Below are 13,979 nucleotides of genomic sequence, written 5' to 3'. Positions count from 1 at the left end.
TTGGAAAAATGTTCATCTTAAGGAACGGATGACAGCACAATTTATGGGACCGTTTTTAATTTGTAGAAGAAAGATTTGTGCTCCGACTAATTAACCAGTGAGTTGGCTAATTAGACAGGGCATTAATAAAACTAGCTACATATGGGTTTTATTGTGAATGTTACCCTCTTCGGCTTGCAGCATCATTTTTTAACAGCTTAAATGCTGTTGTCTGGTCACCTTCTTCTGACCGGCCCCAAAATGCATGAATAAAATAGAACCAAAATGGAAAGAGCCAGGTCAAGGTAACTTTTATTCCAATGCAGAAAGGGAAGTTCATTTACACTCTCCTCATCCCGTGTGCACCACCCACTGGCAGCCAGTCCACAACTAACACAACTAAAGGGAGTGTAAGAGTGTAAGGAATTGTGCAAATATAGCTGTGAGTCAAAGATGCCTCTTATGGATACTGGATAAGCAAAGTAGGGTATCTAGACAAACACAACTTGGAAATCTTACAATTTGTCTACCAATAATAATAAAGTTGAAATTCCAATTAAGCTCTTGAAATTAAAATACTCTAGTGTGAAGAACGACCAAATTTCTTGGCTCCTCCCAAACATGAAACCGTCTTAAGCAAATGAGATGTGTCTACACCCAAAGGAGTGCACATGCTGTGAAGCAGAGCCTCCACCTGGGCCCTGGGTCTGCTGCTTTGCACTGCTACTCAGCTACTGAAGGAGTTTTATCACACAGTTGACTGACAACTTGGTTTCCTAAGCCTGAATTTGTTGTTGATTTTCAGATGAAAACAAAAACCTGCACATACTGTGGCCCTCCATGATGCATCTTTTCTATGACCTAACAGCTGGTGTTCTGAAAACTGGACATAGGCGTGTGATAAAAACAAATATTTTCTTTGTGGTTTTTCATGGTACATATTCAGAACATGGATGATGGGGGGCGGGGGGGCTCTTTTAATATACCCAAGCCCAACGTGACTCCTCCTTTATTACACTTAAAAGCTTAGACGATGGTTCATTTTAAAGAGCCTGGTGAACCATGTAACAGCACTGCACATTTCGGAGTACGTTCTTCCCGTCAGCCAGGTAAACGGCATACGCAGCAGTGCGGAGTATTGGTATATATTTCCAACAGCCTGGGTACAGGGGTGACGCTGAAGCTTGCACCTAGCACACTGACAGATGTGGAGTGCAGCCGTATTTACACCACCCCGTGTGAAAACAGACCCGCCCCTTCACTCGTACTGCTCGCCTAAGTTTCATCTCTCCTTTATTGATGGTACAGCATGAGCCAAATCTAAACAAAGCAAGTATGAAACGGCAATCCCTGTGTTCACTCCAAAACACACAACGTGACGCTCGTTTGCCAATGGGGCTATTCCCCGTATCTGCCCGATAAAGACGTCAATCACAACATGCAGTAGGAAACAGTCATTTGAAAATGCTGGTGGGCTGGCAGATTTACATAAACCGCATGTGAGTCTGCTGAGAAACAGCCGCTTAAAGTGATAGTTCACCCATAATAAATGTACATTTCTTTCAATATGATGCGCTACACATCCAGAGAAGGTTTTGTTCGTGCCCTGCAAATGACCAGCGACGGCTAGCATTGTTAGCATCAGTGCCTGGTAACAAAGGGACAGGAAGCATATTTGAGAACATTTTTCAATTACATTTTACAACAAAAAAAAAAGAGATCTAAACCAAGATGTTCCACTTTCAAGTGAGCTATGTAAAGTTACTGGAAGGTCATTGTGTGCCATTTTTGCATGCAGTTTTCAGCATGCTACCTGCAGGCACACAGACTCCCATTGTCTTTGGGTGTTGATGTTAGCGATGCTAGCCGGTGGTGAATGTTCGTGTAGATGTGTAGAATGCTAAAAGCTCTTCTTTGGATGTACAGCACATAATACAGAAAGGCAAATAATTATACTTGGATGGATTTTGGGTGAACTGTCCCTCTAAAGCCTGAACACCAGGTGAGCCCTTGGCACCCGCATTCACTTCATCTTCTGCACCTCCTGTTGCAGCTTCTGGGCGGCGGTGTTCTTCGGCTCGATTTTGAGCAGGGCGTTCAGGTCTTCCACACACGCTTTGTAGTCCTGAGAGGAACAAGCAAACACATTCAGTTTTTTGTTCAGTATTTTTTTTTTTTAATGAGGCAAATAGCACAGCAACAAAACAACAACTCTGGTCCTCATGTTGAAACTCCAAAGCCAATCAAAAGCCTAGAATCAACACTAGACTACTGACAGCTCTCTTATACCTGCACTAAAGAAGCAATTGAACACATCTAATTAATCAGAAACACTTGTGACATCCTTTGCCCTCAACATTATGGTGCCATGAAATTGAGGCGAGCTATAAATAGCGCTATGAAAATTGAGGTGAGCTATAAATAGTGCTTCTACATAGCGAAACCAAAATTTATTAAAAAATACCCTCAAATAAACACTGAATATGCATTTTAACCACATGTGAATTGTTTGATTGCAAATCTAAAATTGTGGAGTACAGAGCCAAATAAAGAAAGGATAAAGAAAAGTATTTGTCACATTTTGGAGATCACCATATATACAAAATATATTTCTGGAATGGAGACGTATTGGGGAAGAATTTAGGTTTTTACGCAGTTTCACAGGGTTTAAAATGCATGCTCCTGTTTGCAGGAAATATGAATTGTAAGGCCAACATTTGTGCATAAAGGATAATCAGACCAAGGCAGCTATGGTTTACTCATTTTATGGCCATTGTTGTCTTACCCTCACTCCCCCACCCCAAATTCAAAAGTCACAATCTCACAAAAAAATATGCCACAAAAAGTAACAAATCCACTGAAAACCAGCCCTATATAAATAACTTGGTTCAGGGCATTTACAAAAACCAGTTCTGCTTCCAATTCCATTTCAACCCAACTGGTATCCCAGTTTCAGGTTCTCCCCCACTTGGTAAATTCCAGATTGTACTTGCATTCGATTTCAGGAAAACTAATTTGTCTACTTCAGGACAATGCAGACAATTGCATCCATTCTCACAAGAGTCTATCTGCCACTTCAGTTCATTCTGCACTCATATTCACAAACTGAATATTAAAAAATTTGGAATGTGGCAAGTCATGTAAACACAGTATTCTCATAGCCACGATAAGCCTTAAAAAAGTAAGTATAATGGTATACCTGGTTATGAGTAACCAGTATAAGACATGGGATATTCATCTAAAAAACAGAACACAGAGTCATATAAACACCTTATCCAGAATATACACTACACCCTTTCTAATTGGTGGTTTCAGCTATTTCAGCCACACCCATTGCTAACAGGTGCATGGCACTGTCATAGGATGCCACCTTTCCAACAAGTCAGTTCGTCAAATTTCTGCCCTGCTAAGAGCTGTCCCAGTCAACTGCAAGTGCTGTTATTGTGCAGTGGAAATGTATAGGAGCAACAACAGCTCAGATGTGAAGCGGTGGGCCACACAAGCTCACGGAATGGGACTGCCAATGCTGTAGTGTGTAAAAATAACCTGTCCTCGGTAGCAACACTCGCTACAGAGTTGCAAACTACCTCTGGAAGCAATGGCAGCACAAGAACTGTTCATCAAGCGCCTCACAAAATGGGCTTTTATGGCCGAGCAACCATGCACAAGTGTTAGCTGGAGTGGTCTAAAGCACACCGCCATTGGACTCCGGGTGCCGTGGAAACGCGTATAGTTCCGTTTGTTTCGTTGCTTATTTATTTCATTACTAATTTATTAATGTTATTTGGTCTCATTTGGTCTTCCATTCAGAAGAAGGTGTTTGTCTTGCATACAATCTATGGGTACTACAGACGGAAGGACTCTCACTTTAAGCTGCCTGTGCGCCTGAGCTCGTCTGTATAGCGCCTTCACGTTCACCGGGTCCAACTGGAGGGCTGCCACACAGTCCTGCACAGCCTCACTGAACATCTTCAGAGACAGGTAACACAGGGCCCTGCAGGGAGGAAAGGGTCACAACACAGCAAAAGACAAGTTACACACCTCGGTCTCCAGGGCAACCACGTGAAACGAAACACAAACATCTGTGTTAGTTCCACAAAGACATAAGTACAGTTGAAAACGCAATTTTTCTAAATGTGTTATTTATTATTCTTTTCTTTTTTTCCCACCTGTTGGTGTAGGTGGTCACTTCTGTGGGGTTGAGTTTCAGGCTCTGCGTGTACTTCTCCGCTGCTTTCTTGTGATGACCCTTCTTCACCAGGGCGTTGCCTTCCTCCTTCAGAACCTGGGCCTGCTTCATGGCTGCGTCTCCTGAGGAATACAGCCGAATCAGCGGCTCGCACACGCCTCCACGCCCCGTTTGTGTGTGCACCTACAGCTGAATCAGTGGCCCTCAGCCTCAGTGTGTGCACCTACAGCCGAATCAGTGGCCCTCAGCCTCAGAGTGTGTATCTACAGCCAAACCAATGCTACTCAGCCTCAGTGTGTGTACCTACAGCTGAATCAGTGGCCCTCAGCCTCAGTGTGTGCACCTACAGCCGAATCAGTGGCCTCAGCTCAGAGGTTGTATCTACAGCCAAACCAATGCTACTCAGCCTCGTGTGTGTACCTACAGCGAAACCAGTGGCCCTCAGTCTCAGTGTGTGTATCTACAGCCAAACCAATGCTACTCAGCATCAGTGTGTGTACCTACACTGAATCAGTGGCCCTCAGCCTCAGTGTGTGCACTACAGCTGAATCAGTGCCCTCAGCCTCAGTGTGTGTACCTACAGCTGAATCAGTGGCCCTCAGCCTCAGTGTGTGCACCTACAGCTGAATCAGTGGCCCTCAGCCTCAGTGTGTGCACCTACAGCTGAATCAGTGGCCCTCAGCCTCAGTGTGTGCACCTACAGCCGAATCAGTGGCCCTCAGCCTCAGTGTGTGCACCTACAGCCGAATCAGTGGCCCTCAGCCTCAGTGTGTGTACCTACAGCCGAATCAGTGGCCCTCAGCCTCAGAGTGTGTATCTACAGTCAAACCAATGCTACTCAGCCTCAGAGTGTATACCTACAGCCGAATCAGCTACCCTCAGCCTCAGTGTGTGCACCTACAGCTGAAACAGCAGCCCTCAGCCTTAGACACCTCTGTGCCCTGTACGCATGATCTCAAAGTACTAGCAGCTCAAAACGAAACAAACGATTTTCACACACACACACGTTTGAGCACACAAGTATGACCCTGTGCTAGAAAAACCAAGTCAAATGGCTAAAGGTCTGAACCGCTCGTGAAAATGCACATTTATTGTTTTATGGTCCCTGCTTCTGGGCCTTTTGGGTATATTTTGTTGTACCCCAGGGATGGGCAGCACTGTTAGTGTGTATTTGGATACATGTATTTTTATGGATTTATTTCATATGCAATATGGGTCACTTGCTTCTTTTTTTGTATGGCTCATACTTCTGTGGCACCTGTTGAGCAATCAGCACCTCCACCATTTTGGCTCCACACACATTCAGGAGATTTGTTGTATTTTGTGACAAAAATATATTTTAGCCTATCCCTGCAACGGCCCGTTTACCTGGTCTCTCTGTTTGGCAGGTGCCGTTCTGTTGTGCGGTAGGGGTGGGCATGGCCATCTGAGTCGGTCTCTCGCGCACGGCCAATGGAACCGAGGGAATGGGCGGGAGCTTCTCCCGCCACTCAGGGCCATCCTGATCGGTCAAGGCCTTCGTCATTCTGAGGTTAAAGGTCACAGAACGTCAACCACCTTCCTCTGCGCAGGCACCAATTTCAGCATTTAAAGGGGAACTACACCCAAAAATTATAATTTGGTACATTCTGGTTATCCTCAGAATAGTTGGTATGACTTGTACTTAATGTCTCAAAATGGCCTTTCATATTTGTCTGCAAATTAAGATTTGAGGTGATGATGTTATTGGGATACCGCCAACTCTTCTTATCATCAACTGAGGTGTCTTTTGAATTGGGAAATAAATGTGTAATAGTGACAGATCTATTGTTTTTTCTGTTTATGTCACAATTAAAATATTTGAGACATTAGTGAAATTTGGCCTCAATTTCATGTCTGTTCTAAATTTTCTTCTCTACAAAGGGGGAAAGGTGAGAATTCATATGCAACTGACATCGTTATTTGTGGGTGGGGCTCTACATTTCTATGAGCTACAGTATTATATGTGACTTATTAGAATGAAGTTGGATAAATTATTCTTTTGGTGAGGGCAAACATTAAATAATGATTTTTGACTGCAGTTCCCCTTTAACTTTAATTCTTCAAAACACCTAAACTGTTCTCAACCTATACTTCAAATCAAGGAATAAAATATCAGACTATCATTATTCAATATTCATTTAGCCATCTAAATGATTCATTTATAGAATTATTACATTAAAGTATCACTAAATGTATTTAGAGCTGAACCTTTGCATAATGAGACTCAACAGACTAGTCAAGTTCTTGGAAAGCAATTTCTTAGTTGTTTGATATTGAACCGCTAAAAAGCAGTTCTCCTACAGGGGGCTGGATAAAAAGGTGCCAGGCTTTAACGCACAACCCCCAGGGTGTTGGGTAGCTACCTGTTGGTCCCATCGTGGGCAGCAGGTATGCTGCAGTCTATCTGCAGCACCGTCTTGTAGTCCACGTAGGCCTGTCTGTATCTCTCCAGGGCTTCATAGGCAGCCGCGCGTCGTAGAAGCGGCTTTATGCTGAACGGAAGCAGGTCAAGCGAGCTGCGACACAAGGGTCAGAGGTCACTTTCTACAGCACATGCATGCAAGCTGTTTTACAAGCCTTAAAGAAAAGCAAGCAATACTGAACATCATGGGCAAAGCAGCAGTGTGAACAATTTACTGGGCTATTCCAATTTAACACGAGTGTCGTTAAAAAAGGGATCCTTTGCTCAAATGAAAGACTAGTTTTGTCATAAAAACAACAATCAGCTAATGTTACCATTGTGATGCTATGCTTTTGCAATGACCACACGTTCTTCACATGAGCTTTATGAAACAGCTACTTGGGGGAAAAAGAAAAAAAACAGGTTCTGACAGCAAGTAAACTTGCTGTACAGTATGGCACTATTTTAAAAACCATGCTTGCAACCTTTTCCACGAGTGCTGGTTCTCAATTAAGAAGGCCTGACTGAGCAGTTAAATTAACATTAGTCTGGATTGGATTTCTCCACATTTAAGCTTCTTTGTGGAGAAAAATGTTCCATTGGAAATGTGTTCTCATAACAACTACAACTTAGGCCTATAATAAGTTGAGACTGGGCCAAATTGTTGGATACCATCTACTTTTGTCCTAATCAGACTTCATCCCAGCAGAGGAGGACCAAGTACAGCACTTTCTGACTGATGTAAAATTACTGCAATAATGGATATTTCCAGAAAAGTTTAACACAATCAACGCAGGATGGTGCTGGGTAGGTATTCTCAGTTGTCTATTTTCAGAAATACCACGTTCAAAACGTTGCAAGCTTCCCGTTGTCTACAGACGCCAATCATCTCGTCTTTGGGTATCCAACTAAGAAATTGCTATCTTTAGTGTGCAGATAGTTAAGTTTGACACCTCTGGGCTAAACAGCGCATTTGAGGTAAGGGGTTATGTTTCAGTTCATCACAACCAATCATCAGAACATCGGACCAGTGTCAGGGCCAACTCGTACCTACTGAAGGTAAATCGGCATTAATCGGTGTCTAATTAGGAACAACTAACAGCACTTCAATTCAGATCTTGCAATTATGGCTGAAACGAAATCAATCTTGCACAGTGGGTCCCTAGGGCAGTTTGAAATCCCCTGTACAACGAACACGCACGCGCACACACCGCAACAACCCACATTTATAACAAAGAACTAAGAGCAACTCAATAAGGTCAAAATAGGACCAATTTTCAATTAAAAGCTTAATCAGACCTAATTAATTGAGATCTTCGCTGAAATAAAAACGAACATGCGAGGAGTTCCCCCAGGACATGGGCTTGGGCTACATTGCTTAAACAACTTACAGTGAACAGTCTTTTACACATCCCGTGCAATTTCCGTCCTTCAGATAACTAGCTGCTCGGTTAGAGTACAGGACACTTAGATCCTCCTGGGTTTTCTTTCCTGTAAAGTCAGTTAACGGAAATAACCATTAAAAAAATCATCATAACGTCGTGATGCAAGAACAGAAACTGAAGGTGAACTCCTTGCTACACAGATCAAATACTACCATATCGGTGATTAGATCGCAAGGAAACCGTTTAACTCAAATATTCAACTTGCAACATATTGTATAATATTTTACGATTATTATGATTATTTAATATTTAGTATTATTAGTGTAATTTATAATGCCAGCTGTCATTAAGATTCCTCACCGCAACGTGAAACACAGACAGCATTCGCCCACCGGCACAGTCGGGAACTTTACCTGACTTTTCTAGAAGTTGTATGGCTTGGGTGTAAAGACTCGCGGCCTCCCCGTATTGTCCGTTTTTAAACGACTCGTTACCGGCCTGCTTCAGCTCGGTCCATGACTGCGAACGACGCTTCTGAGGCATCTTTATCTGTAACTAGCTGTATCGTAACAAAAACGAAACGTCAGGTTTAGGAAGCAGCCGCATTATAACTGTATCCACCCTGGTAACAAAATACAGCTGTTGTGGGCCTGTAATTAGACATAAAATTAGCTGGCTACGTACAAAAATGAACAAAAACTTATGCTACTTACCAAAAGTATCTCCACATAAATATTACTGTAAGATAACTTGCGCAAACTAGCGTTAATTTAGCTATCGGTACAAAGAAAACGTCTGTGGTTAGCAAATATCCTTAGCTCGCTAGTCACTCTTGCAACTGCGCCGTACTGCTGTAGCTAACTTTACCTCTTGGTTATAGTTATCAGACTACCCCGAGTATTAGCGATTAGTATTCCACCACTTTTCGGTGGCACAGTGTAAACGCTAGATGTAAATTGTTATTTTTCTCCTCAGAACCGCACGTTAGCCGGCTAGTCTCATTCGTAAGGCCGCCGAAGCCGGGTAGCAATGCGGCGGCTTGGCTGAAGACTGTGCGAAATGCTGCTAGCACTGCCTAGTGTCATCGGTAGGCTGGCCTCTTTCTTGCGTGGTGTAGGATTTCAGTTTCGCTTCTTGCTCAGTTTGGAGTTAAAGCAGCCAAACTCGGTTTCTAAATGCAGACCGACTCATGCAACAGTGAGTAACCCTACGGTAACGTGGTGGCATGGTATCTCTTTTAACTGGCTCTGCTATGACACTGCGTTTTTCCATGGGGGTCAATTATACATCACACATTACACTAGTCTAAAAATTGCATTATTTAGCAAGGGGTAACCCGTGTATTTGGTCAACTAGCGGCGCTATTTAGGTAATGCAGCTTAATACTGGCGGTGAAAAATTACATGGTTAACTAAGTAGCACAATAGCTACAGTTAACTAAACTGGCTGTATAGCCCAGAATTGTAGTCTGGCGATAATATTACATTTATTTAGCAGATAATATAATAGCCTGCTGACTTGGAAACGCTGATTTAGGCTACACGTTACTTACGTTTCTTTAGCCAGTCATTGATTGATTATGTATTGCAGCTAACCAGCTAGATAGCATATTTAAATTGCTATTCAATTACTCAGATTCATAGCTGGCTAGCTAGACTAATTTGGTAGTTTCCGAAAACCCATGACCCTAATTGTTAGCTAGCGTGACTTACTTGGCTGAACAGGGTAACCTTACACAGTCTGTAACAGTTATGTATATAATTTTTTGTCGCAGTCTGTCATAACGTCAGTCGTCGCCAGGTCGATAGTAGTACGCGAGCTTGAAACTGCAATAGTCGTACACCGGTTCGTCATAGTTTATTTTGTTGTAAATCCGCTGCCCCGCAGATTTTAGGGCGCTTGTACTTTTGCAGCCATTGTAGGCCTACTTGCAGCAAACCATCTGTTCCCCAACCTGTTTTCCTTCTGTGGTCTATGGTTCCAACCTCTTGAGCTCCAAAGCTCTCAGTAGTGAGGTTCTCACTTAAATATGCGCCCCAATCAGTTATTCCAGAAATTGAGGTTTAGGGGGTAAGAGGCATCTCTTTGGGGCACATCTTAAAATCATCAACGGGCACCATAATCCGACGCTCAAGTGACATTTTCACCAGAATTTATTTTGTGATCAATTATTAGTTTATTGTGCAGGTGGAGAAAAACACTGAAACTCCATCATTATTATACCTTGACAAAGCAGTACTAATAACCATGCTATAACATAAGGCAAAAAGAAAAACATTTGTCCCATCCAAAAAAAATTATAATTCACCCCACCGTGCATATGTCTTTATTATGAATATTATTCCCTCTGAAATATTTATCCCCTTCCAAGGTTAGATTGGTCAGAAGTTCTATCCACAAGGTAGATTCTCGCAGAAGGACTCTTCTCTTTACCTCAACCAATTTTTTTTTTTTACCTCATACCGGTTTTTATTTTTTAGTTGAGAGCCATTTACATAGTCTTTAAATACAAGGCTTCCTCGTCAATATTTTTCAGAATTTTTTTTTTTTAAATGCTCTTGAGCCACTGTGGGGAAAAACTGTAATCTCATTCCCTCACCCTTTAAAGGTGATCAACCTTTAAAAAAAGTACTTTAACTATTAACAATTCAAAACGACCCCCGTGCCGGGTGGAAAAATTTTAAGACTGCGATACAATTAGCCATGCAGTTACATGTAGTGATGTAGTGCTGAATTTCAAAACGCTAGAGTGAATCTTCTAGAAATTGTCATCTACACCACACTTGCTAAATCTCCTCTAACCTGCTTTGACTATTTAGAGCCCTGCCCATGTCTGAATTAAAATTAAATGGAAGGCAGAAGCCAACTTAGCAAGTGTCATTCGCTTCTGAATATACAGTCTTAATTACATTACATTACATTACAGGCATTTGGCAGCCGCTCTTATCCAGAGCGACGTACAACAAAGTGTATAACCATAACCAGGAACAAGTGTGTCGAAAATGTCACAAAGTTACAGATGACAGAATTTTTTTAAATCACTCAGGCATAATTGGATACAGTTTGTTCCCAAACTCTACACATTAAAGTAACTGCCAAAAGCTGAAGTGTTAAAGTAGTTTGTCTCCTTTTTCTTGCGCTCGGTATTGCAGTTTTGGCGAAGTGGTGACTTTTCTCAGCCCCATTCTGACAGTGCCAGGTCATTGCGCTTTATGAACTTAAACGCATACCCCCAGTTGATATATATTTCTGAAATAATTACAGAAATACTGTTACTTAAATAATCCAATTTACAAAACCCTCACATGCATGTGCATTTTCACATGGTACAAATGCAGTTATGTCCTTGTCATTTATCAGTTGATTCAAAACGGCAGAACATAGCATGCAAAAATATGAAAAGTATTAAATGTAAATGTCCATGGATAGTCCTGAAATCCTGTCTGTCATGAACCAGTTCTACTGTAGTCATGCTTCTAGAAAGAAGAGGTAGGAGGATGAGAAGGGTATATGTGACCTTTATATTTATTAGTTTGAGAACCACCTACAATTTGCCTATATAAAATGTAAATCACCTTAAATATAGTCCTCTGAAAAAATCACCTTTATGTAAATTAATCAGAGAACTTAATAATAATAATATATATCACCATAGTATATGATTGGTTGCAGCAAGCAAACATCTGTCAGATGCCCATCTATCAGTGTCAGCCATTTTGGAAATCAGTCACTACAACATTCCACTAGCTGCTGGACTCCTCACCAAGCAATCCTCATTTCAGCTACCTCAACTAGTAACGCACAGAGGGTGGCAGTGTAGCATAATGGTCTGGGAACTGGGCTTGTAACTGAGTAGTTGTAGGTTGCATTCCCAAGTGGGACATCGTTGTTGTACCCTTGTGCGAGGTGCTGAACCCGAATGGCCCATCGTCAGCACAGCTGTCTGTCTGCCAGAATTTCTCAAATTCAGTTTGCTTTAATTTGTATAGTGCTTTTTGGGGAGAGGTTGTCACTAAGACACTTTAAATAAAACAAATGAGCACTACGTGACATTCATTCATTTAGCAGATGCTCTCAGCCAGAGCAACTTACACTGCGATATATATATAATACACACACACACATACTCACATACTCTAAAAAGGTATGTGGACACAGGAACATCACACCCATATGTACTTGCTGAACATCTCATTCCAAAACCATGGGCATTAATATGGAGTTGGACCCCCCTTTTCTGCTATAATAGCCTCCAGCCTTCTGGGAAGGCTTTCCACTAGATTTTTGGCCAGGTAGTGTATATATAAACCACGGCAAGCCAGCGCTCCTCCCATCCAGCCCTATAAACTGACGGGACTGAGGTAATTTCAGAGGCCACAGCTCCACTGGTCTCCAGCAGGAGCTCCTTCACAGTCTGCTGCAGGAGTCCTCCAGCAGGAGGTCCCTCACAGTCTGCTGCAGGAGCCCTCCAGCAGTAGCTCCCTCACAGTCTGCTCCAGCAGGAGGTCCCTCACAGTCTGCTGCAGGAGCCCTCCAGCAGTAGCTCCTTCACAGTCTGCTCCAGCAGGAGCTCTCCAGCAGGAGCTCCCTCACAGTCTGCTCCAGCAGGAGCCCTCCAGCAGGAGCTCCCTCACAGTCTGCTCCAGCAGGAGCCCTCCAGCAGGAGGTCCCTCACAGTCTGCTCCAGCAGGAGCCCTCCAGCAGGAGCTCCTTCACAGTCTGCTGCAGGAGCCCTCCAGCAGGAGGTCCCTCACAGTCTGCTCCAGCAGGAGCCCTCCAGCAGGAGCTCCTTCACAGTTTGCTCCAGCAGGAGCTCCCTCACAGTTTGCTCCAGCAGGAGCTCCCTCACAGTCTGCTGCAGGAGCCCTCCAGCAGTAGCTCCCTCACAGTCTGCTCCAGCAGGAGGTCCCTCACAGTCTGCTGCAGGAGCCCTCCAGCAGTAGCTCCTTCACAGTCTGCTCCAGCAGGAGCTCTCCAGCAGGAGCTCCCTCACAGTCTGCTCCAGCAGGAGCCCTCCAGAAGGAGGTCCCTCACAGTCTGCTCCAGCAGGAGCCCTCCAGCAGGAGCTCTCCAGCAGGAGCTCCCTCACAGTCTGCTCCAGCAGGAGCCCTCCAGAAGGAGGTCCCTCACAGTCTGCTCCAGCAGGAGCCCTCCAGCAGGAGCTCCTTCACAGTCTGCTGCAGGAGCCCTCCAGCAGGAGGTCCCTCACAGTCTGCTCCAGCAAGAGCCCTCCAGCAGGATCTCCTTCACAGTCTGCTCCAGCAGGAGGTCCCTCACAGTCTGTTGCAGGAGCCCTCCAGCAGTAGCTCCTTCACAGTCTGCTCCAGCAGGAGCTCTCCAGCAGTAGCTCCTTCACAGTCTGCTCCAGCAGGAGCCCTCCAGCAGGAGGTCCCTCACAGTCTGCTCCAGCAGGAGCCCTCCAGCAGGAGCTCCTTCACAGTCTGCTGCAGGAGCTCTCCAGCAGGAGCTCCTTCACCGTCGCCACCTGCAACAGCAGGCCTTATGAGGGTCCTTCACTGGCTGCAACAGCAGGCCTTATGAGGGTCCTTCACTGGCTGCAACAGCAGGCCTTATGAGGGTCCTTCACTGGCTGCAACAGCAGGCCTTATGAGGGTCCTTCACTGGCTGCAGCAGCAGGCTATGTGCTGGATGCATCTGCCCGGGCCACCAATGCCAGGAAGCCTGGTGTTTGATCCCGGGGGTGGCTGGGGTGGGGGCGGGGTGGGGTGGGTCGGGGTGTATGTGATGCTAGGAAGGGAGTTGGGGTATTGTCCACAAGGGGGCAGCACCAGCCCTACTGACAGGTATGGCCACAGCTGTGGTTAATTGAGTTTCAGGCTCAGGAGAAGAGTTTATGGACTGTTTTGGACTGGCTGAGGTGGTTTTGGGTGTTTCTCCTCCTTAGGGTTTCCACAGTCAAGTCGTTTTTTTGTGTGTTTGAAGGTTTTGTGGGGTTTTATTCTGTTCTTAGGCTTCATAAAAGGTGGTAAGCCAACCTTCCTTT

The 13,979-nt window shown here is 44.2% G+C and overlaps 1 protein-coding gene across 3 annotated transcripts; it reads right to left on the bottom strand.

Moving 5' to 3' along the window:
- Window positions 1-1,255: 1,255 nt before the first annotated feature.
- Window positions 1,256-10,042, bottom strand: tomm34 (translocase of outer mitochondrial membrane 34). 3 transcript variants are annotated; one of them, XM_064306224.1, is made up of 8 exons: window positions 9,930-10,042; window positions 8,389-8,534; window positions 7,982-8,081; window positions 6,553-6,705; window positions 5,537-5,694; window positions 4,149-4,290; window positions 3,847-3,973; window positions 1,256-2,104 (listed from the first exon to the last, which is right to left on the bottom strand). In XM_064306224.1, exons 2-8 carry the CDS (start codon window positions 8,516-8,518, stop codon window positions 2,003-2,005), a joined length of 912 nt encoding a protein of 303 aa, XP_064162294.1. In that variant the 5' UTR covers window positions 8,519-8,534; window positions 9,930-10,042; the 3' UTR covers window positions 1,256-2,002. The 3 variants fall into 3 exon arrangements, with proteins under 3 accessions (XP_064162294.1, XP_064162293.1, XP_064162291.1); XM_064306223.1 differs by lacking the exon at window positions 9,930-10,042 and adding an exon at window positions 9,688-9,879; XM_064306221.1 differs by lacking the exon at window positions 9,930-10,042 and adding an exon at window positions 8,689-9,256.
- Window positions 10,043-13,979: the final 3,937 nt, after the last annotated feature.

Source organism: Anguilla rostrata, chromosome 13 (assembly GCF_018555375.3).
Source record: "Anguilla rostrata isolate EN2019 chromosome 13, ASM1855537v3, whole genome shotgun sequence".
NCBI classification, from domain to species: Eukaryota; Metazoa; Chordata; class Actinopteri; order Anguilliformes; family Anguillidae; genus Anguilla; species Anguilla rostrata.
This window is presented reverse-complemented; position numbering and strand designations above follow the sequence as displayed.

Bases quoted from the DNA above. Each gene is read 5' to 3' on its own strand.
- tomm34 (XM_064306224.1), bottom strand. From the start codon at position 8,518: ATGCCTCAGAAGCGTCGTTCGCAGTCATGGACCGAGCTGAAGCAGGCC. The intron at 8,082-8,388 runs GTAAAGTTCCCG...CTGACTTTACAG, and splicing joins ACAACTTCTAGAAAAGTCAG to GAAAGAAAACCCAGGAGGAT. The intron at 4,291-5,536 runs GTAAACGGGCCG...TGTATTCCTCAG, and splicing joins CTGCCAAACAGAGAGACCAG to GAGACGCAGCCATGAAGCAG.